Raw genomic sequence first — 27,315 nt, forward strand, 5'->3', positions numbered from 1 at the left:
CATTCACTGCCAAAGTGCTTATACTGTAATTGACTCGTGTAAATATTTTGTAGCCATTACAATAATTCATCAGCTCTCATTAGGTCACTTGTTGCAAGATATTTCACTGAGAATGATATCATTAAATGTTTCAAGTTAGGAGTAATAACTGTGGCACAGACAAATGAGTATTGTAACAAAGAAGCATCAGTAATGGACATTAAATGATCAGCTAATTGCCACGGTTAATACGGACCTTTTTCACAGCAGACCGTTCGCTTGTCAGAGCAGGAAACGCACAGGTGCACTTGATGACATTAAGACTGACTACAGAGCCATCGCTAAGGAAATTAGTTTCACCTGTGCTTTTCCTGTTGTGACAAATCAAAACAGACTGACTTCTGATTGTAGGATTACTGGTGGTCAGCAAGCAGCTAAAAGACACAACATCATGTCCTTAAGACAAGTTTGAGTTACTCACTAGTTGTCTGCCCCCACCTCAAGCTTCTGTGCCAAGCTAACTTGTCTCTGGCACTGTACCATCGTGGAAGTTTAAGAAGCTGTCTCATTCCATCATTATAGGCCATGTTAAGTCTTTGCACGTTGCTCTTACTATGGGAGCACCACAGGTGGGCAGGTATACAGCAGGGTGCAGGATTAAATATATATGCAATGTTTCGTTTTCTGCCCACTAAAGGAACAGCGCAGCAAACTTGAAACACACTAGCTTTGTTTCCATAAACACATTTTTAAGTATCGCATTAGATAAAGATCAATAAAAACTTCCCCAAGTGCACAACCTGTTACCTGTTGAAAAAAAGTTGATAGCACTAAATGGGATATAGAATTACCTTTGCTGAATTAGTTTTGACATAGCCAACATAGCAGTGTCTTCCTGGATGTTCCCATAACACACAATTTTTTTTTCGTCTTCGGACAACATGAGACATGGCCAACACTAGCTGACGTGAAAGAGCAAATAAAACTTGCCTAAGATCTCTCTCTGTTTTTCTCTCGTAGATGGATTATGATGATTAGCTGTCCATAGCGACTTGTTTTGTTTTCAGTTTGCAACCTCTACATCTTCTACTCTGTTTACTGGTGGATTACAGCCATGCGTAAAGCGTATAACGTAACACTGGGAAAGAGACATCTGTAAATCAGTGGATACATACTTTTGAGCACCACAACCCCCTTGGAACAATTTGGTTCATTTGACTTTGTTTCATCTGGTTTTGATAACATTATGAAAGTCTAAAAGAGCTGCATAATGATATCATTTTAGTCCCATTCAAGTTAGCAGAGGGCTAAACTAGAAGCTGTGGTCAGCAAACTCCCTAGTGTTCTTGCTCTGTGTGGGCCCAGTGATGCAGAAAATCAAGGTAATTTTACACCAGTGAAATCGTGCCACAGAGCAACTAATGAAAAGAACGCCATCAGTTCCAGTATCCAGTTCTCTCGTCCATTTTAATTTCAGCGTCTGAAAAACTATGCTTCGTAGAGCCTAGTTTTTTTTACGCCAAACCAGTTGGTGGAAACCTGCCGAATTTGCATTTCACTTCTTGCCACATTTCAAGAGTTTCCTTTAATTTGTCTGATAATTGAATGGAAAAACAATTACTGACATGCTATTACCTTATAGAGTTGACTCTATCATTTATTTTTAGTTGAGTTTCTGGCCACTTAGCAAATGTAAGTCCAATTTTCCCTCTCTTTTAATCTCTGTTTTGGTCTCCACCAACTCCTAAGGGAAATAAATGACTCTCCAGCTTTTAAACGCTCCACCATGTTCACTATAGTTACTAACTGTGTGTGTCGGCTGTTTGGTGCCAGGCAGAGTGTTGAGTTTGTCACAACGAGCAACACTTTTGATCCATTGTTAATATAAAATATTGCAGCTTTTGGATATAATCCTTATTCATTTGTTTGATAGGTAAATAAATATTCAGTCTCGGTGATTTAATACAGAGCAGCCTCCCCTGATCAGTCATCCAACAATTCACTAATCAGTAAAACATTTGTGATTTATTAGAAACTCACTCTGCATGCTAATTGCTGGTTGCTGCTCAGCCCACAGCTCGTGACTCCACAATTAGTCCAGGAACTGAATTGTGAAGTTTCAGTAAGAAGTATTTAACCAGATGTACCACTTTCCACAAGCACTGGAGACAAAGGCATGTGTTTTGTATCCATTTATCTCAGGAGGTAATTACACGGCTACTGTTCCTTAAGTGCAGCTTCATGAATATTCAGTGTTTCCAAAGATAAAATACGGCTTTTAGTGGCTGGCTGTGTACTTTTTGTTTCTCTGATAACAACTGTATCAAGCAGTGGGGTTATGTTTGGAGGCAAATGGACAGAGATGATTGAAAGAGAGTTTTTTATGAGCAGTCAGAGAGGAGTGCTGAGAGGCCTTTCGTCATACGGTGGACAGTCAGAGGCTTAATGACCTGTGTAGACTATTAAAAAGGCAAACTGGGAGCTAAGTGCTTAGCATCTCCATTTATTTGTCATTTCTCAAAACAATTCCCCCAAGCAGGCACATAAAAATGAGACCCACTGGGTTTGGTGACATCACAGCAGATATTAGTCATGGCACGTGTGTGCTTAGATGTGATGGTAAAACACGGGTTCCTTGCAGTTCAGGTGCGTAAAGAGACTTAATGAAATTCCCTGTTAAATTAACGGTTTGATGAGTTACAATTACATCTAGAGAGCAAATGATTAGATATCAGATAACTGGGTGTACCAGGTGTGAGTAAATCATTATCACGTACCTTTTTCAGTTGCTGCAGGTTAGTAATTTAGTTGCTGGAGGTTTTTCATCATTATCAACATCATCAACAATTGTTTGCTCAGGGAAAAGTGACTGAGCATTAAGCTCTTTTACAACAGGGATCTAAATTAACATTCATACGGGCTAGAGGGATATATATAATACGTGATAACAACCACTATAAAATAATTAAAAAGTCTATAAAAACAAATAACTATCAGCGGTGTCTGGCAGGCATGATGAACAAACAGCAATAAAAAAACAGGAAATCATGAAGACAATAAAAAATTAAATAACAAACAAGTCTATTTATATGGAGTTGGCTTGCGTCATATAACAATTACTGCTGTTTGTCTTAATAATTTGCACTGAGCCTGAAACAGCCAGAGGTCCAGCCAAGCTGAAGCACTAAGGGTCATTGATCCCGAGCTCCATAAGGTGTTCAATAAGTGATTTGTTGGTAGAAAAGAGTTTGGGCTCGTTGATGTTTCCAATGGTAGCCACAGGTGACAGCCTTTTTCATTTCAATTCATGTATTCAGCCTGACATTGCCCATGTTAGCTGATTTCTCATCTGTTTTCCCTAACCAATCAGTAAGGAGTGAAAAAAATCCATCCCATCAACTTAATTTCAGTTATCACAAAAGTTGCAGGCAGTTTTTCACATTACTGAAAAAAATATGTCCACATGTGAACAGTACTGTGACGATCTGTAAGTTTTCCAGAAATCAACTTGTCTGAAAACAACAAGCCTTACCGTCTGTTGCACGCCACATTTTGGCCTTAGTGGTGGTTCAAAAACTGTCATCCATAGAAAAGTTTGGTCTCTTATTAAATTACCCTTATCTTTGCCGCTATCTTGACTGTAAGGGAGCCAGGAGGGACAATACCACTGGGCACAGCTGTGCTGCATTCTTGTTGCTACGTCTGTGACCCTGTATTGTTCCATCCACCACATGGCGTTATGGCACACAGGAAGTGGAGCGTTTTGCAGGTGCAACTTTGTAAACTTGCCAGTTTTGTTGATTTGATAATTTTCCCTTGGTATTGTGCTACTACCAAAAGTAAAGAGACAGTTAAATGGTTTCTTTGTGTCTGCTTTGAGCAAGGCAAGACAAAAGCAATTCACAATTCGTTCTGTTTATTATTATTTCCTACTTTAATGTTATGTAGCCTGCAGACAAATTTAACATCATTAAAAATCCAGTTAGGACCAAAATGGACCAGAGATTTGTGGCAGTGTTTTAGCTATTAAAAATACATTAATCCTCATAATTATATTGTATCTACTGAAAAAAATGCTGCGGCGCGTGTTCTTGAAATTCAAGAATTATCTATAGGCCATGATCAACTCGGGCAGCCATGTCGTAGCCACAGTGAAACTGCCTGGCAATAGATCTGCACTCTACTGAGTGGAAGTTATGGGTCAGCCATCAACTCCAGACCTATATGGATTGCTGATTTGAAAAGAAATCTGAAATGTGGAAGACACTTTACAGCTCTGGTGCCAAGAATTTGAATTTCATATTACTGCCATCATGAGCAGCTTTTGAAAACAGTAATATTTAAAAAAAAAATAAAAAAAAAAATTAAACCTTATTTCCACAACTGTGGCTTTTATCAGGAGTAACTTAAAAGAGTGCAACCAGTTCCTGTGAATCTCAAAAATTCAAAGCAACCAACTAACTGCAGGCGTCAAAGCCATATTTCTGTTGTAATATTTTTATGTCCATGTACTGTTTGCAGTTGATAGCATGGCTATGAGTGAAGAGGCAGAGACAAAAAGAGTGAGATGAGGCAATTCATTAAAAGATTTGAAGTTTTAGAGACTGTAACTTTGCTTTCTAATACTTGTATACACTCCAGCATATTTCTTGAAACAGTGCTGCTATAGTGTTGGAAATCCTTTAGAAACCCTTGGATGAATGGACCCATAGAGAGCTGCTCTGTGAGCAACGTTGCAATTATACAATAATTGTATTCCCCTCTTATGGGAATTAACCTGCAGACACTAAGTCACTGCCCTCGCCTGCAGACGTTTCCCCTCAGAAACATCAATTTTCCCATTTTCTAATCCTCAAATTGCTACTCATGTCAACTCTGAAGATCCAGGTACAAACTTGCATGGTTTAGCAAATCCAGCCCCTTGGCAAGTTGTTATGCTGGGATGTATGCACAGACATTGTTCTCTGGAGTTTGGAGGGCATGTATTTGGTTTTGGCATTGATGATGGAAAGCAGTAAACTGGGTGGGTGCGTGGTGGTGAATGAATTAGCAGCAAAGCAAGCTTTAGACCAAGGGGGTCGTCAGTTCGAGTCTTGTGAGAATTCTCGGGGCTGTCGTGGGTAGCAACAAGCTTCTATCTGTGTGATCGAGAGCAGGATGTTACAGGAAAAGAGCAAGTTGTGCTCAGCAAACCCTCCCTTGGTAAATAAAGGTTGAAAGGAATATACTTCCATTACCCTGGGTTCTGCACTGCACCTCCTCTTCTGCAGACAGCTGGGCCAAAAGGTTACGAAGGCTTGGTGGGGTGGCAGTAATTAGAGATCCAGGTCAACCCACTTAAAGAAATCGATCTGTATCTGGAAGCAGGGCCAGAGACCAGAGAATTTTATTCTTAAACTGCCACAATTAAAATGTTCTTTTCCTTGTCTCCTTGTCTGCCGCTTCGGATTAATCATTCAATTTGCTACAGCTGAAAATCTCATCAGACCTTTGACGGCTTTACCTAGATTTGCCTGCATGGCTCCAAGCTTCTTAAAGGGTTGTTCGGAGGTTATGTTTGCTATGTAAATTGTTTGATTTTTTGGAATTCCACACAGCTGTTGTGATTAGATGGATATTAGTTTGTGGCTACAATGCTCTGAATTTTTAAGAGCCAGCAAATTTAGTACAGCGAGCACTGGGAGGTCTGTGTTACTTGGATTCTCACGATTTAAAATGAGATTAAAGTAATGGGATAAGGGGAGAAAGATACGTGAAGACAGATCGACTCACTGTGTGAACTCGGCTGTAATCCAAGTTGCAACCTAGGTTTTACTGAGATTCCCAGATCAATTTAGAAATCATTAGTTTGAAACATTATTGACCTGTTCCAAACCGTTCATTGCAGATTTGAGTGTTTCTGTCCCGGAGCCAGGCAGCTACAAAGTGGATTGTGATCAGCTATCAATCCTCTCTACTACGTTCATTGCAAAAACCTGCATCTTTGATCAGTCTTAATGGCAGTGTCTGGATCTGGTATGGCAAAGCTGTCTTCCAATCTGGCTCGCCACAGATCAAACTGTAATTTTCTCCAAACATCCAGCTGTCCGGCTCACAGATGTGACTACAAAGCAGCCCGGAGCTCCCGTCCACAGCTGTGGAGAGAAGTTTAAAAAAGATGTGGTTCATCTGTCAACGCCTGGTTCCCAGCCAGAAGGGGAGGTTAGGCCCGTCTCCCGCTGTTTATGAGAAACGTCTTACAGCGTTTTTACTTTCATTTATTGTGCTAAACTATTATTCCATCCACTTAATAATTCACTTTGATATTGATTCTGAGCTTGACAGCTGACAAGGAAATTAAGGTTGATACGGGGCACCCTGCAGTTATGTACGTAGGTAGGCAGAGCTAATTATAATATGGAGAGAGAAACAGAGGGACTTACAGGCTTATACACTGTTGTAACTTGTTGTGTGGACCTACAGTCAAACAATTCAATGTGCATTTAAGATTCTTGCTCTTTATTGAAGGTCTTACCAACTGGTGTGCCTCTCTGTTTTACAGTTCTTGTTTTCTCAGTTACTGCTGTGGTGTTTCTGCACTGTAACTCCTAGAGATCCAACAAGTTCTCCATCCCATATGACCAATTAAGTGGCTTGTTCCTACCTTTAATACAACCCACAGAAGCGTTTGCAAAATGTGTCACCTAAACAACAGAATAGGGCATATATGACTGTTAACAGTTGTAGTTTGAAGCTCATGTGAAACATTGTGAAAAGATTGCAGCTGCACTAAAACATCTTGGTCAGGTTCAGAAAAAAAAAATAATGGTTTGGATTAAAACATGTAAGTTTGTTACTAATGTAATGTAACATGATGTAGGCTGTCACATGACACACTTTGTTATGCACTCAAAAGTTTAGTTTTGGTTTCACACTGGTTACAAACAACTGGAACGTGTCTTGGGTGAAAGTCCTTTGTTTGTTTGACTGATCCACACCCCTCCCTCCTGCCTTACACAGACTGTGTAACGTGAAATGACTGACTCTTTTGCTTGCATCATAATTACTATGGCCATCAGAGGTAGCTGCAGTAAACATAAATATGGGTCATTATCAGGGACGTAGATGTAGACAGTGCAGGCAGTGCAGTTGCACTAAGGGTCCATGTAGTGGGGGGCCCATAGAGAGAGTGGAGAATGGGCCCTTATGAGTGATTGCCACCTTGAAAATATGCCTGTGTTCAGCAAAAGAACTCTCATTAAATTAAAAAACAGTGCCATTTGCTATATATGCTCATGAAAAAGGCAAAGTCACCTTCATCACGTTTATTTTGTCTTTATTTGTAAAACAGTCATCAGCATCTATAAGAAAATGGCATGCCTATTCTATAACTATCAATCAACTACTAAAACTGTTCAATTAAATTAATAATTTCTTATTTTCTTTGGTATTTTTTGTTAGATACGGATATGTAATAATGATGACTGGGTAATACGTATGTTGATATTATCCAGTGTTAAGTCTCTATCATGTGATGAGATGATATGTGCACAATAGCGTGCACTAGGGACCATCATAATAGTTTGCTTTGGGGTCCACTGTAGCTACCTTGTGCCACTGGTCATAATTAACTGCTTATACAAAAGTATCCTTAAACTAACTAACTAAAATAACTTAAATAAGTTCACTTGGTTTCAGACAGTTCCAAACGCCAGTTTCCTGCATGAAAGTCCTGTGTCTTGTGAACCTTCCACTACTCCAGCCTACCCTGAAGACTTTCGCTCTTCATACTATAGTGGCTCATGATTAGGTGTTAAACAACTTATGCAGTTATTGGGAAGAGGACAGTCTCCAGAGATCACTCGTATGTCATTGTCAGTCAAATAATGACACTTTTGTCCTTGAAGTTGTCTATAGGTGCCATGCTTTTCTTCTTCTGTGGTAGCAATAGCACCATTGCCACCTTTTTGTTTCTTACTTTTTAATTAAAAACAAATAGATGTCCACGCTACCTCTGATTTTGCTTTGTGTGTTAGACAAGGGAGAGTAACAAGATAGATATTTATTAAAACCACTGATTTGATTTTTACTTCAAATAAAAAAAGCTACGTTGGGTTTGCTTTAAACTGTTGGTGTACTTTATTAATGAAAAGGAGAAATGCTGAGGTTGGATGGGTTTATTTTATAGTTCATGGCTGATTTTGGTGCTGATATGATGTCTAAATCCAGGCTCAGGGGCTCAGACACAGAATACCAGAGGGTCCACACAAATAGTCGGCTGTAGTGAAAAGACTGACACTCAATCTTCCTTTTGCCGGATGCCAAACACAAGTGTGGGCACTAATTAGAGGTTCCAAGAAATCATTGAGGGGCGGGGATCCATTGTAACCTGAGGAGAAGCTGTTGTGTGGTGACGAGTTTCAGTCGCCTCGCTGGACGGGCCGAAGCCTGAGGGGTTGAAAGACTTCAGTTTAGCTTTGGTGTGTGTGCTTTTCACACAGCATCACATGTGCTCACACACTCCTGTGCATTTCACTATCATTAACAGCCTGCAGCTGTGGCTTTACAAAACCTTATCACAATTTGTAATCATTTCTCAGATAACACTTTGTGCATTGCATCAAGGCTACATTTCATCGCAGTTATGGAAGTTAAATCCTTCATGAGCTTGAGGGCATCTTATGTTTTTCAACTCTGGCTATTTATAATGGAAAAACTAACAGGATGTTGGTTCGTGTTTTAATTGTTTAGTAGCGACTGTGAGATATGTTTAAGACTCATTATATTTAGTTTTTGGCAGATTTTAACCCATAAATGTAAGACTTTTTTTTAATGAGGGGGGATTAGTCTAAACTGATTTTCACCTGCATTTCCACGGACACTTCCAAAAGTTGGTGTGGTTCCTGCTGCAGGAAGACGGGCACTTTGTCCAAGTTCACACTATATCGCACTATGATACAGTTTGCAATGGGTCTGAATCTTCACTGTGTACTGTTTTAGCAGTTAAAGCTCAATAATTCTTCCTTCACGTACGAAAATAGATATGTCTGTTTCAAATGTTTCAAACGTAACTGCCTTCATACTTCAGCGTGTCCTCTATGATGACATAGACAGCGAATAGATGGCACTAGATGGCAGAGTCAGAAGTCTCATACAACAACAAACAGCGACTGTGGATCAAGTCATAATATTGTACCTTCGAATGGAGGCAGCGTTGTAGTCTGTGTGGCCATTATGTACATCCTAATGTCATGCTCAACATGTGGACGGAGAATTCTTTTCACTATTTTCACCATATATTACTTTATAATATTGTGTATACCAATTTGTTCCATTCCACCATTATCCACCATTGTATCTCACTTTAACTACGTAACACTGCCTCCACGATCTCTGGTGACACTGCTGCGTTTCGTCCTTATCCATAAACATTTAGAAAATGTGCACAAATACAGACAGAATGAGATCAGAGTATGGACAGAAGGCTCCATCCGGCCCTGTCTCTGTATCTAATGTTGAGCATAAATGCCCTTAGTATCAACCAAACCACCAGTAAATTTGATCAAAGATGCAAACAAAGCGATGTATTACTGTACATAAAATCAGCACGGCAGAATTGTCAGATATGTCAAAAATATATCTTTAAATGTCACAGTTACAGTTATAATTGGCAATAGACAAACAAGTTAGAAGATTTAATGCCAGTTGTCTACCCATTTTTATTACTGGAGAAATGATCCTGGAGCTGCTTTAAAAACTGTTAAATAATATTTTATAATTCCTTATTACTAATCTTTTCTTAGGCAAATATTATCTTGTGGGAAATCTGTAGATAGAATATGACAGTAAGTATATACATACACATGTATGTGCGCGCGCGCACACACACACACACACACACACACACACACACACACACACATAAACACATAAACTAGCAGTATCAGGTTAGGCCATCTGATATGATCTGCAGATGTTTTGCGTTGCCTCTGCAGCAGGTGTCAACAGATGCCCCTCCTGCCCACTTGGCCAGGTTGACCTCATGTTTAGAAGAGAGACCACCCTTCATTCAGACGACCTCTGAGTGCAGCACCCCTGCTGGAAGTGATCTGCCGTGCTAAAGTGCCCCTGAGCAGGTCATTACAACCCCCTCTCCCCGCCTCTCTGTAGATAGAGGAGCATGGAAATGGGGCACTTCGTAGCAGGGATCAATAAAGTATCACATTATTACATTACAACACCGCAAAAACCGAGAGGCTCAGATCTTTCAGGGCTGGGACTGATTACATTTGTTGTGCCCTTTGACCTCCTTACTCAAAGGGCTTTCACGGGTCATAACTGTCCACCTGTTGATGACAGAGCTGGAAGTTTAAGGGGCTTAAAGAGTAAAGTAGACAGAGGGAGCTGCACTCTGGTCAGTGTGATTATTAGTGTGATGTTTTGCAGTTTTAAACCACTTTCTGTCAGTGTTAAAAGGGGAGGAAACAGCTTGTGTGTGAGCCCTGCTACTGCTTGTCTTAATGGATCTTAATAGGTCTCAGCAAACTATATGTCACGCTCTTATCTCCTTCATGACCAGTGATGTCACATATTTGTCATGAATCTCACCACACACAGACACAGACTCTCCTCCATCTCTCTTTTGAGATGAAGCAGGTTCAGATTTTGTTTTATGTTGTAACCCTATCAAAATCTGAACTAATTTAAAAACCATAAGCTGAATGTATTGAGTGTATAGTATTTATACTGTGACTACATTGTGTATGGTGGAGTAGTTGTGACAGTCAGTACTGGTGAGCCCCCTAGAGGTTTCAGACCCAACTGCATTCTTACACTCTGCATGTCTAATAGTTGTGTAACTGGAGCTGCCATGACATGTGTCATAACATCAAACAGCAGAGTATAATTTTAAATAAAGATATACTGATTAAAAATTACAGAGAGAAAATTGTACCCACTATAGGTCATGGATATTTACTTGCCAACAATGGATGCACTCAAACAGACTTGGCTGATGACAGAGATGCTTCTCTCCCAGCCAGCCACTGGCTGTTGATTATATATTATCCTCATTAGAGTTTTCAGATTATTTCATTAGTGAGGAAAAAAGGAGTCCAATGTTTTTTTTCCAGTGTGACTTAGCCGACATTCACACCACATTCAGCGTTGCAGTGATTAGCTGCAATATTGTGTGGAGGTGTGGGAGTGTCCTTTAAAGGGCCCATTTGTGGAGGAGTAGAGGGTGGAGAGAGGGCCAATCTCATCACAGCACAGAGTGTTTTAAGTAAGTTTGTTTAAGTCACTTTAAAAGATGGAAAGAATTAATTTTGATTATCATGACTGTCGTATCTTTACTGCCACAAAAGACACACCTGCGCACACAAATAAAGCGAGAGCTCTCCTTTGTAGAATACTACATACAAGCTGTTAATACATAATTTATTTCTTTAATTCACCACAACATTAAAAGAGAGTGTATATCTTGTTGCCATGGACTACAGGCATCTTTTGGGTCTGATCACCGGTTTTGTGATTTGCAGCCACAGCCAGAAACGCAGTCAGATTGTGTTTCTCCAGAAGATGAATCTTCATGTCATTCACTCATTTTCCGTAACTACTTATCCTGTTAGGGGTCGCAGGGGGCCTGGAGCTTATCCCAGCTGACTTTGGGTGAGAGGCAGGGTACACCCTGGACAGGTCGCCATACTATCACAGGGCTGACACATAGAGACAGACAACCAGTCATACTCACATTCACAGCTACGGACAATTTAAAGTCACCAATTAACCTGCATGTCTTTGGACTGTGGGAGGAAGCTGGAGTACCTGGAGGAAATCCACACTGACATGGGGAGAACATGCAAACTCTGCACAGAAGGGCTCCCCCACCCTGGGTTCCCCACCAGGAACCCTCTTGCTATGAGGCGACAATGCTAACCATTTCACCAAAGTTGAAATCCAGGCGATGCCAAGATGCTTTGCCACTGGAAATGAACGTTTTATTTGCCCCTTCACCCACATTAAATGAAAGTAAATGGGTGGCAAATATTCACTGATGTTAATTTTGCTCATGTGTGACTGTGCCCTTACAATAAGTGAGCAAGAGCTGTTGCTTTTGCTCAAGGGCGCTTCAGCAGATCAGACAGTATTTGCAGTGTTGATGGACACAATGATCAATATGAATTTTCTACCATGAGTTGGTCTCTAATCATCGGCTCAGTCATGTGTGGAGATGAGCAAGAGTATGCAGCTTTGATCTTGCTGTCAGTCAAACTGTATTGATTTTAAAAAGAAAGAATGTTCAAAGCACTGAACATACCCCATGCACAGCTGTGCTCCTCTCCTGGGTGCCAGCTGGTGCAGGATAAACCACAGTGGACCAAATGAAATTAAAATTTCAGCACAGACCAGGATACTCAGACTGACACTTATTTTATTGTCAGTTTACATGTCGCTTCATCAAATTCGCTCTGTGTGTAAGTGCCTTTAGGTGTGCCTTATAAGTAATCATGTGATAAGCGTATGAAATGTCAACAAACAGTATTCGCCGCTGATGACGGGCACGGTGATCCATATAATCTGTAAAATTCTGCCATGACATGGTCTCTAATCACCGGCTCAGTCATGTGAGGAAATAAGCAAGATTATGCAAGTTTGATCCAGCTGTCAATCAAACTGTATCGATTTAAAGAAGATCTTCAGTTATAGAAAGAATTGTGTTCATAATCACTGTTGAGCACATGATAAAGATATTGGTGAAGACAGCTCACAGTGAATCAAGTATGTCAGTGTATTGTAATGGACTTGAGAATACATGAATTAAACAATCATTAGTGACTTATTTGGTGAGCTCCTGCTATCTTTCGGCTCTTATATCAGCAAAGGGACTTTGGGTGTCAAACTCATCACACCTGCTTCCTCTTCAGCACAAAGCACAGGAGCATGTGTCGGGCAGATTACATCGCTACAGAAGGGTCCCACGCAGCCAAATTATTTTCTAATAGTATGAAAGATTCCCATGGCGTGTTTCAGCCCCTTTTTTGCCCGACCGACTGTAAACCCAAAAGCAATAAATATCCTAAGCAGGGTCGGGAATTTACTGCACCTGCAGTAACCACTGCACCGCCTTAATAAGCAACAGATGTTGGAGTGATTGCGTTGAGCCCGAAACACATGCATCGAAAAAAAGGGAATTCTTTGTTAGGTACAGTTTCATCACCTGACGAAAGCCGCTTCAGCTCTGTCGCTCAGGGCCTCACATTCATTTTGATCAGCAGGCAACAGGGCTGAAATTAAAAACAATCTGGATTTAGTGTCACACCGACTCTGCTGTCGATTACTGGACAGGAAGTAGCTGTCGTGAATGGTTATACATGATGTATGAGGCTGCTGAGGGAACACAATTTAGTACTGGACCAATCTTTAGCCCATAATGTGTGAAAATAACAATTTGGCCAATTTACCGAGCAAATACAACCGCCCCAATGGCAGTGTAATCCATACCAATTAGATTTAGCCCTCGTGGTACGAGAAGTTTAACACTCTTTTGTGTTTTTGATTTTAGTTACCAGTCGAAGTTGTAAATAATGGCTGTTCTAATTTAAAAGTATCTTGTCTGACCTCATATTTAAAGCAGGCAGACATATTTATTGCTTTCTCAGGGCCGAACAGCGGTGTGGCCCAAATGTTCCCAGTTTTCCAGAAGAAAGACATCGTTATGTCTCCTATATCATGCAGCATGACCACCAGATAAACTCCAAAGCTAAGGGCCAATGTAGTGAGACACTGTAATGATATCCTGTGAGGAAAGATGAATTTAGTGAGCCTAACAGAAGCCAGAATGAATGGTTCTCATTCCTCCCGCTCTTTTTTTTTCCTTTATGAGAAACATGCAGCAGTCTGGACAAAGGGGCCGCTCTCATTAGTTAATCTTTGCCGGAAGGCATCTAACATTTATTAATGCATCTGGGTATACACAATCATATGTCTGTGTGTGGGTATAGATGTGTGCGCACGGGCTTTGGTTGTGTGTGCATTTGCTAATGTACAGTATTGCATCCATTGCACTGTATAATCATTACGCAATCTTCTGTGTATATTAATATGCAAATTACTCTTTAAATCCTATTTAAAAATGTTGATATTACCAACACTTATAGTCGTAGTAGTGTTAAAGAGGTCCTGTTGTGCTTATATGTCTCTACGAGACATGTTGACTTGCTTTAATGGTCAAATAACACTTTATTTTCCTCATACTGTCTGTGCTGGAACACCTGTTTCCACTCTTGGTCCGAGATGATACACTTAGCACCTGTCACTTTAAGCCCCCTCTCCAGAAAAAGTCATCTCTGCAGAGTAGGTATCTTCTTGATCTACATGACTCACCCATGATAGCTACATGTCAGTTCACGGTCAGCACCTTCGCCCCTTGGCCCAGACGTGGAAGCCCCGACGAAAATACTTAGCTAGCTATGAAGTATTAGGGTAAAAGAAAGACGGATAGGATTAGGGCAAGGGTAATAATAAGGGTTACATCTTGTTACCCAGGAAGTGAATCTGAATGCTACGTTTGGCCTCATATTTATTCACGCCACAGTAGTGCTGTAACAGGGTTCAGATATAAGTCGCCTTAGTGAGTTTGTGTTGTAATAGTAGTTGGCGGGTGTCTGCAGATAAACATGTCGCATGTCTGCACCGACATTGCAGCTGGGGAATAACTGTAATGGAGAATAATGGCACTTTTTACCATAAAAAAGCTTCTAAACACAACTGGACATGTTCCTGCAGGAATATAATTGGAAATCAAAGAGTAATTATGTTAAGTTTCCATGACATTTATGTGAAGCTACATGTATGTTAGCAGCATACTTGCAGCTAGGGAATGATTGTAACAGAGAATAGTGGTGATTTCTAATGTGAAAACTCATCAAAACAAAGCTTTTAAACACAATCAGACATGTTCCAGCAGGAATATGATCCAAAATTGGGAGAAATTTACAACATCAGCAACCAAGTTTACATCCATGATGTTAGCATGTAGCTAAATGGACGTTAGCAAAAATAAAATGAAGTAAATATATGTTAGCAGCTTCCTTGCAGCTGGTGAAAGATTGTAATAGAGAATAGTGGCAATTTCTAATGTGAAAAATCATAAAAACACAATCGGACATGTTGATCCAAAATTGGGAGAACTAAACAAAATAAGCAACCTAGTTTCCATGTTTCCTTGACATTAGCATGTAACTACATGTACATTAAATAATGTTAAAAATAAAATAAAATTAGATAAGATAGAATTAAATTAAATTAAATTAAATTAATGTACATTAGCAGCCGGGTAATAGTGGCACTTTCTTCCATTAAATATCATCAGTAAAAGCTTCTAAACACAACTGGACATGTTCCAGCAGGAATATGATCCCAAATTGAAGAGAAATTTATAACACTGGCAACAGAATTTACATGTTTCCCTGACATTATCATGTCGCTACATGTAGCAGTGTAGGCTATGCAATGTAAATGGTTGCAGTAATGTGCCTGGAGCAGATAACCATATAAAGCAATACAGCACACTATGATGTCACACTGTAGCCAGAGCTGAAAAAACTGTTGGAAACAGAGTATTTATGCCAGTGGGAAACCTGAGGTTTTGCTCACAGGGATTACCTCTACATACATTTACCTCGTTAATGGAAACTTCAACCACATTTAAGATAAACATCCTTCATTGTAACACTATATATAACACACAAAATACGGAAAACCATAATAGTTCCTCTTTAATAGCTGTCCAGTGCTTGTGTGCGCTAATGTAACAGTGTGTTCATGGCCGCGGTTCTCTGCATGTGCACTCCAGTTTTGTTTTGGCAGGGGAAAGGTTAATGTTTAACAGCATGAATGGTTCACCCACTAACGTGTGAACAAAGCACAATGGCTGCACTGTATAGGCTCCTATTTATTCAGAGTCACTTCCTCCCTTAATAGTCGGCTCTACTTTCCTCACAGAGGGAAAAAAGTAGGTCAAGGAAAAGTCATGTTTGAGGTAATTCACTCTGGGGGACTGCGACTCTGATCATAAGATGACATTGGTTAACCCCGAGAGTGAGGTCATTTTCAAGTCAAAGTTACACCCAGAATCCGGGCCCGACTGGTAGCGTGTCCGCGTTTTACAGCACACGGAGGGTAAATCAGAGAGGGAGGATATCAATGGGAGGGTTGAAAAGAGACGAGCATGAAAAGACAGTATTGTTTAGGGAAAAAAAGATAAAGAAAAGCTTCAGGAAAAAAGGAAGGAGGCTGGTTTGTGACCTTGCAGATCTTGATCAAATATTGGTTTGCAGCCGATGTACTCTGAAGGAGCTCTTAAGGAGTTTCTGCTTTGATGCAAGTGAACAAAAGATCCACGGCAAGGAATCACTTGGATAGTTCATTCTTGAGCTTCATGCACAAAGACCTGAACCGAAGAGGAATGCAAACACATTGTTCCCCCCACCTACTGCAATTACTTGTGATGAGTGCGTACGGATTAAGCAGGATATTTGCAGACTTTTTGGATTAAGTATGATTTCGTCCATGCAGATCTCTGGAATACCTTTTCATCAGGAGCTAATGCTACCATGTGAAGGCCCTTTTTCCCATGTTTTCCCCCTTTTCTCTGCAACAGCAAGCTCAGATTTTCCTTTCACATTCTCCTCTTCATTAAAGTCTTAATAAAGAGGCATTTCACTCATTATTTAACCGATTTTCCCAGAGAACCACAGAGATCCCTTAAAAGAGGAAGTATATTTTTGTATTTTTGCTCCTTCTATTAATTCCATATGTGCATACTATCACATGTGCATTACAGTACATCTGGGCTCATATATTAAAGATTCACGTTTTCTTCACGTTATTCATTATGCACTTTATGAGCCTGTATGTTGGAGTCCACAGTAATGGGGGTGTAATTAAAAACATGTCATTGTGATGGAGGGCCAGGCTTTAATAGCATGAAAGCTATTGGCTTGTTTCCTCCTGAGCCAGCAAATGAATATAAAAACAGTCAATCAAAACGGGTGCGTTGCTGCCTCTCGCGCCAAAGATTAAAAGAGCAATCTGACATTTTTTTTTCAGTAGAATCTGCAAAGAAGAAATCAAAGAAATATTGACTGCAGAGGTAAAAAGTAACAGATTAATTTGAATGCTGTATGATCATACTGTGGAAGACGGACTCTTAGGGGCTTTTTTAAACCCATAGTGGGATATTTTCTGTCAGGAGTGCATGCATTATTTTTCAAGAAGTTTGAATTGCCCAATTGAAGGTGGCCCTTCTTTGGTGAGACAGTTTGGACTTGAGGCCAAACTGTCTCACAGTTATGAAAGAGCCCGTTCATGGAGAAGTCTTTGTTTTTCTTTGCATCTGGCACACTGTCATTCAATCTGTTCCCGCCTGGCTCGCCACCAAATCCAAATAAAAACATCAAAGCGATATCTGCAATCTGAAGTAATTGTTTTTAAAAGAAAGTGTCATTGTTGTTTTATCTTCTTATTCTATTTGATGGACAGCATCAGCAGGGGTGCCAGGAGAGAAAGTCCGGACGTCATCAAGTTACATCTTGATAAATGATGCTATTTTTTATTGGATCAGAGAGGGGTTGGGCACCTCTCTATCAAAATATCAAAGAATAAAGTTCAGTGATGCCTTATTAATTTTTGGTATAGTCAGAGTTTGTGTTATGAGAGGTATGATTGTATTCTGAGAAGCTAATTTGAGCAAAAGTAGAGATAATTGACTTCTTTGAAAAATTAAAAAAGTGACCATTTGCTTGACCCATTCACTGAACAGCAATTATAGCTTAGGAGCTGTAACTAGGCACAGACGGCCTCGTTGGAATTGTGTGTATGAGGCTGTAGAAAAAGCAATATTCAGCATTTGAAGAAACTGAAGGGCCGTGTCTTTTTTCTTATTGCCTCTCCAAATCCCTCAAAACACACCTCTGGCAGTTGTTTTGTCCTCTTCCTGACCAGCCAGTGGTTACATTATGTAACACACTGGTTGGTCCTGATCCTAAAAGCCTTTTCTCCTGTGACATTAAAATAAGAATATAGACAAACAATAAAACACCACCAAAAGAAAATGGTGGCCTTGTGCATTTCTGCAAACCATCAGTATGTTGCAATTGTGTAACCGGTGGAGTCTAGTGTTGTCATGTTGATGTGAAGAGGCCCAGGCCGTGGAAATCTTTGCAGGTGACCTCAGTTTATTCCTGACAACTCTGACAGCAAGATGTAAAAACAAAATCCTCTGTCAAGTACGACCTTATAAACTCAAGCCCCTCTCCCCTGTTCCGGACTTTAAGTCCCCTTTATAGGTAGAGTACCTCCAAAAGTGAACATAGGGGTACAGAGACTATCAAATGTTCCACATATTAACTATGGAGGCCTAAGCATGTCAGTTAATAACAGCTAAAAACAAAGTTTGTGTAATTGAAATACTTAATATTACAAATACATTTGCCTTTGTTGCACATATTACTGCAGAATAATCGACCCTGTTACATTCGCATGTTTCATAAGTATCATATCAACGTTTCTAAAATGATTTAGTACATGAGCTGACTTTGTCATCAGGAGGTGGAGGGGACTGTAGATGACGTGACACCTAGGCGAGACACTTGTTAAGCTGCAGACCACTGTTCAAGGCCAAGAAAACCAGTCGTGTTTTAGTGTGTCGTTGCTGTTTCGAGTGGATTTTTAGCCACCAAATGTGGGTGTTTTTTAGCAACCCGTCCTTGTTTTGGTGCCACGCCATTGTTCCGACGGCCCAAAATTTTGAAGCCCCATTAGCCTGAAAAATGTCCCAGTGACCTAGTAGCCCAGTTCTCTGACTGCCTGTTATCCCAAAAACAAATGCTTATTGCTCTGATGTCCTGTTTCTAAGGAATACACACTCCCTGCCAACCCGGTCTCTCTCTCTGAAGTCGTAAAAAACGGGTGCTTAGTCAGTGACTTCCGGCATCAGACACCAACATTGGCATGATACACTGCTGATCGCTGTTAGTGTTTAGTGTGAGGGGGAAATGGAACAGGGCAACAACAAAAGTTAAGGCAGCGACAGTCTGAGTAAGGCAGGTGTGAGGGGTGGTTGATGGGTCCAATAACCACGGACTTTCACCCAGAAGGCCGGTGTTTGCTTCCTGTACAAATGTAAAGCCAAACCCTGTTTTTGTCCTAAACCAACCATGTGCGTTTGTTGTCGAAGGAAAAAAACGTCAATTTGCAGTGTTGTACTGATGTGGTATATTTATTTTGAAAGAAGGTGTATTTTGAAAAAAGACAATGCATGTAACAGGCAGGAGTCAACATTGCCGTCCCAGAATGTCAACAATCAACGCACCCAGGGTACCTTGCACGTCATATCTTGATGTGGAAAAATGACCAAACATCGATATGTGACGTGGTTGGAGTGAGAATGTGTTGTCCGTGCAGTTAGTTTTTAGTTTCCCAGCAGCATTTGAGCCACCAGTCCCAAGTGATTTACCAACTTTTCACAGCGTTTCTCAGCGGCCCATTTTTGGTGTTTTTACCGCCCCTTCATGGTGTTTACCAGCAGCGTCTGAGCCACCAAACTTGGTCGTTTTTCAACTTGGGTGCCTCCAAACTTGGGTGGATGTTTTAAGCCAAAACATGATCTTTGTCTAACCATAACCAAGTGTGTTTTGTGCCTAAACCTATCCGTAGTTTGTAGAAATGTACAATGCCAATATTTTTTTCTGAAGATTGGGTTGCCAGTGAGTTCAGCGAGGACTGTTGACATTTCATCCTGTTGTTTCTACCTGCTGTCTGTCTAAAATCTAGGTTGTTTCCAAAGTTACAGAGAATTTCAAGTGATGAATCTGCCACTGTTGTCATTGTAAACTCTGTGTCCCCTGTGAGAACAGAAAACTTGACAGGCATAGCGACAGGAGGGAGAAATCTCTATCTCTTTGAATTGTTACTGACTTTAAGTGATGTTGAAAACCAGACAGTACCCTTACTGAGGTTGGTTTCACTCACTTATTTTCAGTGACCACTCCTTCAGACAGACATGTTGTCCTTGGAACCTCACAGAGAAACTCAGAGTCTCAGTGGAACTGTTATTTGACATTATGCAGAGTGAGAACATGGCACAAACCTAACCTGCCTGTGTTTATGTTTCTATTGCAAGCAAATAACCTCAGAATGAATCAGCCGCTGGGTATGAATCACATCCTTAAATCAAATTTATGGCAAAAATAAAGAGTAATCAAGCTCAAAATGTGCTCCAAATATAAATTTGTCTAACAAGTTGCACTGGGGAAATGGTTACTCATCCGTTTAATGCAGTAACAAACTTCCAGCAGCACACTCCTTTCTCCTGAGTGCATTAAACCCCTGCTGGTTCCTCTGATGGCTAGACGTATTGGATCGGTTTGTGAATACTGACTGATCATCAGTGGTACAAAAATAAATACTGCTTAAACAAATTAAGGATAGGCTGGGGATGGGATAAACTTATCAGGGTAATCTCTGAGCCACAACACAGCACGATGATACTAATAACAGTGTATTTAGCAAGTGTTGAAGTGTATTGTGACAATTATGCAAAGTAAAGTCAATCGAACTGTTGAAAAGTGCTTCATGTGGAATTTTAACAGCTACTGTATTCATTTAAAAATCAGTGCACACTTTTGTTGCCCCAACTGCTGGCCTCTGTACTGCATTTTAATTAGTCTCTTTTTATATTAAGGTAAGGGCACAGAATTCTTTTATGGGACAAACTAGGAAGATTGGCTGCTCTCTCAGATGTAGCTACAGCAAAACTTATATGGAAACTTATGCAAAAATTATATGGAAAGACTATTTTGTCGTACCAAGAGTCAAGGGTCATGAGAAGATTTATTGCAGCTGTGCGTTCAATAAATTGTTCCATGGCAGGTTTAGCTTAGCTAAGCAAGCTAGCTTTTTGGACATGAAATACTCATGTTGTTGTTTTTTAGGCTATCTTTATTTTAACATTTTTTAATTTAATTTAATTTAATTTAATTTAATTCAATTCAATTCAATTTCATTTTTGCATGTTCAAAATCAAATCAAGTTTATTTTATAAGCTGAAATTTGATTTAAGTTTATTTATATGAACTTTATTTACATGAATTATTTATATACATTTATATAAACCTATATATAGTTATATAAATTGTATAAAAGCTAACCTAATGTAATCTGATATAATGAAAACAAAGATTGGGAGCAGAGGAAAACAGCTGGCCAAGTCCCAATTTACTGTAGGGAGAATCAAGCATGTTAACTCCCTTTCTATAAGTCAAGCCATTGCTCTGGCCAAGCCAGTCGCAAGTCAAGTAAGACATTCTGAAGCTTGAAACCTAACATTTGACCAGCCAATAACCTAATAAGTTAGCTAAAAAGACACATTCACATAGGCTACCTTTCTTTATGGGTTTTGTAGTGAGAGAAGAATGGATGTTGTGGTGGGCGTGTCACTGGTTTTTGAGCTGAAGACTTTGCACACCAATCTCTTCTTACCACCGACATCAAAAACATTTTCTTTGAATCCAGATTTTATTCATTTTGGACCAGCCCCCTCCGTGATAATTGACTCGTAAGTTGGCCTTTGCTGGCCTGACGCATCCCAACAGGTTGCCAGGTATGTGCATTGCACCAGAAATCAACTAATGAAGTTATAAAACAAAACATAACTTGTCAATATTGAGAAAAATGCCGGACAGTCCCTACAGGGTGGACCGGTACAACAAACCCTGGACTTTCACCTGGGAGCCCGATGTTTGCTCTCCATATGAATGCAGAGACAAACCATGATGGGTTTTTTTTGGAAATCTAACTATGTGCTGTTGTTAATGTCTCAGCATTGGTTGTAGCATCCCAAGATATCAACAGCAGATCCAGGAGGACCCAGCATGTGATTTGTAGATGTGAAAGGCCACTAAGAAAGTGGCAACATGTGACAACTTGGAATACCAAGTCAAAGTCAAGTCTTTTATCTGTGTTAGTCACACAAGTCTCAAGTCGTCTGGTTTGCAAATCCAGTCTGACCTGAATAAAGTCATATGACTTGAGTCCCCCACCTCACATTTTAGCTTACATTTTCCTGCACCCAGCTGACACTCAGTTACTAGCGTGCTAGCTAACAAAATGCAAAAATATAAATAAGTTGCCAAAGGGCTTATTGTTCAATTATGATGAAGACTCTCTGTTTCCCCCTTGTGTTTCTAAACTAGGATAAAAATCCTATCAAAAATAGTATGTTATAAATCTGAAATTGTTGAGTTTTCAGACTGGCGCTGATGAAGCTGATTGTTCATGACAACAGATCATAAATAAATTATTTGCTAATTAAATAAATTGATGCCACTTTGTAGCGATTTTGATCGCTTAAACACACCAGACAATCTTTCTTCTCGTGTACTTACATTTGTTATTCTGACCCGATGAAATGAAAACAGTCGTGTAATCAGCATTGCTTCGGGCTGTTGTCATTGCAATGGTTGTGAGGCTCAGGTGGAAAGATCCTGGCAATTTTTCTCCTGAAGGTGACGCAGCCTGATGGGACCCTGGGGGACTGAGTGACAAGCATCGTCATTTTGATTAAATCCTGCAGCCACTGGTCCCAGTGGGCCCTAATGGCTTTATGAGAGGAGCTTGGTGAAACCCATCAGGCAGCGCGTTCCCTGTAAAGCACCCTGCACTTAGCTAATGTTTTATATTTGTGGAATTATGACGATAACACACAGTAGTGTGGAGTGTAGAGTTAAGCTTAATTTCCTCTGGAAGACCGATTTTGTGTTCAGATTTTGGACTTCTCACTGTTGAACTCAACCTGTTTGATTTGTTTCTGTCAGACTGTTCCTTTCCACCCTTCTTTAATCTCATCTACTCTTAACCTCGTGTTTATCAGAGCAAAGCCGAGTGTGACTCAGCTGCAGATTCAGACTTCTTTTCATGGGTCAGGCTTCTTTCTATGAGGTCTAAGCCTGTGTTTGCCTCTTCAGCAGTTTCTATCATGCAATCAATACAAATTGAAATGATATTTTTTCTTAAATTATTCCCTTGGAATGATGTAAAATCTTTACCTTACAGACAGATATAGAACTATTAGTTTCTTGTTATGTGTGTGTATATTTTTTTGCATGTGTTTATGTATATTAAGGGTGAAGACAAACCCCAGTGGAACGATAAAGGTGGCAATTATTTAATAATTTGCCTGTTTAACAGTGTAACACTGTGGTTTGAGTAGGACCCAGATATGTCAGGGTATTTCAGACAAGACTGCCTAAAATTGAATAAAGCATAAAGGGAGTGTCAATCTTGTGTTCCCTCTTTAAAGTCCCACCTTTTATATCGGACACCTGGTCAATATTTCATACTGCATCCTATCTCTCTGCAAGGTTCTTGACATGTTTACGTTTCCCATCGTAAGCTCAGTGTCCTCTCCAAGCCAAGCCTTTGTCAGTGATGTCTGATTCAATTTAACTGATTTAATCTAAACCAATCAAACTGCCAGAGAACAGTAGATGCAAAACATAAACCGTAATCTGATTTCTGTTTTAGGAGTTCAAGATTCCCATCAGGAGAAGATCATAACAGTGTCTGGAGAGGGAATGGTCCACAGCCCAGACTTCCCAAACACTTATCCCAGGAGCACTGTGTTGGTCTGGAGACTTGTGGCGACCACTAACATGAGAATCCAGCTCACCTTTGATGAGAAGTTTGGTCTGGAGGACCCTGAAGACGGAATATGCAAGTAAGAACATTGGCAGGAGATTGTCTCAGTATAAATACAGGCAGATAAAAATGCAGTTTTTTAGTCATTAAGGAAGGACATATTTTCTCTATTACCTGTAGTGCCAATCTAAATTGATTGGTGTGAGTTGCAGAAGGTTGGAGCTATCAGCTGTAGAGATGTCTGCCGTCTCTCCAGTATAATGGAACTAGAGGCGCTCAGCGTTTTCATAGGGCCAAAAAATATTTGAAAAACTCAGCAGCAATGTCTCTTTCCAGAAGTCATGACCCGGTTACTCAAGATAATCCACGGAGCTTGTTGTGAGCAGTTCCAATTAGGACCTACTTTCTTTCCTCTGAACTACACCCACCAACTGCATCACTGCACAGAAGGAACCGTGCATCCACCCATAAACGAGAGGCTTGCGCTCATGACAGCACTAGATGTTAACATTAATTGCATCTTCCTCAATTGAGCTGTAACGTTAGCTAGTTCAGTGGTGCTAGGTGAGCTAGCAGTAGATGCACGCGTCCTTCTGTGTAGTGATACGGTTGGCAGGTGTAGTTTGGTAGAAAGAAAATAGTTCTCATATGAAACTGCTCACAACAAGGTCTTTCGATTATCCAGGCCCCCACAAACGCCGCTTAGCCTTGCAGCCAGATTTTACCAGTGGCCACTGGCAGTATTGCAGTGAAACAGTACTATGCAGCCCAAAAAGCATTTTCCCCAAAGGCTACCATTATAAAAGAGATGTCTTTAAAACTGTTGTCAGGACACCTAGAACTGCAAACAAGGTCATTTTTGACTCAATCTTGATCATTTTTGATCCACAGAGGTTTTGTATTTGTGAAATTTTTTCTCAAGTCGAGAAAAGCGTTCTAAATATCAGAAGCAACTCCACTGGACTGAATAGGCACCATCTTGCCACCCGGTATAAAGGTATTCTTGAAATCTTTGGGTTTATCTTGAGCATGTTTTTTTAATGCTTTGAGCACCACAAATAGTGGACTTGGACAGTTGTCTTTCCAGGCTGCTGCAGCCAAGGACTGGAACGACCTGCAAAAAAAGCTAAAGCTGGAAAATTTCATTCCCAAGTCAATTTTCAAGGGCACACTTTTGGACATTCTCACTGAAACATGCAGCTGCTCTTGACCCAGTAGTATTTCTTTCTGGAACTTCTGTCTGTCGGCTGCCTTCTGTTTGCTCATTGTATGCTTCTTCTTCCTGCTGCTATTGTTATTGCTCTGCCAGTCTGTCTTGCTATTTGTTGTTTGTCTGTTTGTATGTTTGTTGTTTGTTGCATTGCTTGGTTTGTTTTTTGCTGATGTTGCATTGTCCGTCCTGCTGCATGTGTGCGCTATTTTTGTTGTTGCTATGCTGCGTAATGCTGCTCTCTGTTAGCCACTTCATGCCGTTTGTCTTTTATGTGGTGCACGTTGTATGTGTTGCTGTTTCTTTTATCTTTTGATACCCTTCTAATCCCTGTCCCCTTCAAAAGGCTCTTGCCTTTTGCCAGGCTGCCATTGTAAATAAGAATTTGTTCTTAATGACCTGCCTGGTTAAATAAAGGTTAAATAAAAATAAAATAAAACCACAAGATGAGTGCCATCCAGTTCCATTATATTTGAGAGAAGGCAGACATCTGTATGGCCAATATCTCCAATACTTGACAACTTACAGCAAAACAATCTAGACTGATAAATAGCACTAAAGGTAAAAGGAAAAATACGTATTTTAAATTTGGGTTGAACTGCCCCTTTAATTTTGAGAGAAAATGGCCTGCTGGTCATTTTATCTGTGTTGCTCTATGCTAACATCCTGATTTATAGCTGTAGCCTTGTCAGTGGTTTTTGATGTACATCTGGGAATTGGACCAAAAAAAAGTCATCTTTATATTTGTAACAAAGTATTTCTGAGCATTATAATGCATCACGTTACTTTGTAAGGTGATTCTGTTCTGTGTTTGTGCCTCTCCTCCAACTCCTGGTTGTCTTTCTGGGCCAATGTATTCTGTGCTAAAGCATTAGCATGCAACAAAAATAGTGGGACACATTAATCATTTTCCTGTCAGGGTCCTCCACAATGATTTGAAAAATGGTTATTCTTGAAATGGTTTATAAATTTCATTTCAAAAGAAAAGAAAAGTAGCTTTTATTGTCCAAATAAAAATGTTCTCTGTTACACTTGATGAAAAGCATCATCTCCTGCAGCACAGTTTCTCATTAAATTTTCCTCTGCTTGGCCAGCTGTCATCAGACAGGGGGCTTCCCCAGTTGGCATGCCAGATACGTGTTGGTCCGGGGTAAAGACGTGTCCTGCCTGTGTCGTCGTCCATCTTTAAAGATTTAGAGTCAGAGTGTGGCCATTTGTGAAATTGCCTTTGGTCTGCTGTGGCAGCTCGTGAATATTGAGAACCCAGCAGCAGAGTGATTTGTTTCCAGGACACCATGATGACGTGGCTCAGACCTGCATATTTTACACGATGTAGTCAATATTTTTAGCCGTTCACGTGATTGTTTGAAATATACGCACCACACCCTCTGACTGGCAACACATAAACACAAACACACACATATACATACAGCACATCCCTTTCTTTATTAAGAGGCCCACTTTCAATTACTGCCTGGGTTTGATTCTGTTGCCATTCAATTTAAACAGGGATCCTAAGCCACAACAATCGATTTACCCTCGGTGCATTTTACTCAGTGCCCCTCTGTCAATATATCACAACTGACTGGTTAGCATGGAGGAGCCCAATCACTGGAGAAGAGCTGGGGGAGGGTGACCTCGCTAGTCATTCCTGGAGAGCCCCCTAATGGATGACAAGGGGAATGACAGTTAAAGGTTTATACTGGCAGCATTAGATGAGCATGTATCTTCTGAGAAGTCAGCTTTACATATCAGGAAATTAAAAGAAGATGTAAATCAGTGTGCTTCTGTTCCAGTGACGGCTCCATTCAGCTTCACAGATCAGGCCGCAGCTGAATTCATTTTCTATAATGTGCTGCCGTTCCGGATTCACGCTTCTGTTTGACATTATACTTCCTGTCTTTATTGGAAAAAAAAAAACAGTATGTGAGTGCAGGTAATTCGAGCCCCCTCAGCACACCTCTGTGCACACTGACGAATGAGGTTAGTGTTTCTGTTGAAACCCCGTGAGGGAAAGTTCCACAGTGGGGCAGGGTGCAGATTGACAACTTTTGTGCCGTCCTGCCTGTGCAAGACTGCACTCGCCGTCTTCCTCGGGGAGAGGGGCGAGAGACAATAACAACATCCTTTTCCAGGGTCATGCAAGTCATCGCCACGTCTACCGCTCCAGCTCTCACATTTTTCACTCCTTCCCCCAGACTGAGGCCCAACAGGTTTTGATCCGATCCCAAGATACACACTCTTGGCAGGGTTGGCAGACGGATGAATGCAGCGTGCAATCACAAGCAGAAACAGACACACATTCGCATGTCTATGTGCTTGTCTTTGCTCTCACCCTTTTTCCCTTCGTTCTCCCTCAAACACACAGACTCCTCTGTCCCACATACACACACACTCACATAACACAAGCCTCTGGCCTAGTCTGCATATCTATTTTATCTTTCATG

General features: G+C 40.5%; 1 protein-coding gene across 2 annotated transcripts in view; it reads left to right on the forward strand.

Moving 5' to 3' along the window:
- pdgfc (platelet derived growth factor c) overlaps window positions 1-27,315 on the forward strand; it is a 77,553-nt gene that overhangs the window by 23,615 nt on the left and 26,623 nt on the right. For both annotated transcript variants that reach the window (XM_049585144.1, XM_049585145.1), the window contains exon 2: window positions 23,545-23,737. In XM_049585144.1, coding sequence (XP_049441101.1) covers window positions 23,545-23,737 — 193 coding nt within the window. The remainder of the gene's footprint in view (window positions 1-23,544; window positions 23,738-27,315) is intronic.

The sequence above is a fragment of the Epinephelus fuscoguttatus genome, linkage group LG9 (genome assembly GCF_011397635.1).
Source record: "Epinephelus fuscoguttatus linkage group LG9, E.fuscoguttatus.final_Chr_v1".
NCBI classification, from domain to species: domain Eukaryota; kingdom Metazoa; phylum Chordata; class Actinopteri; order Perciformes; family Serranidae; genus Epinephelus; species Epinephelus fuscoguttatus.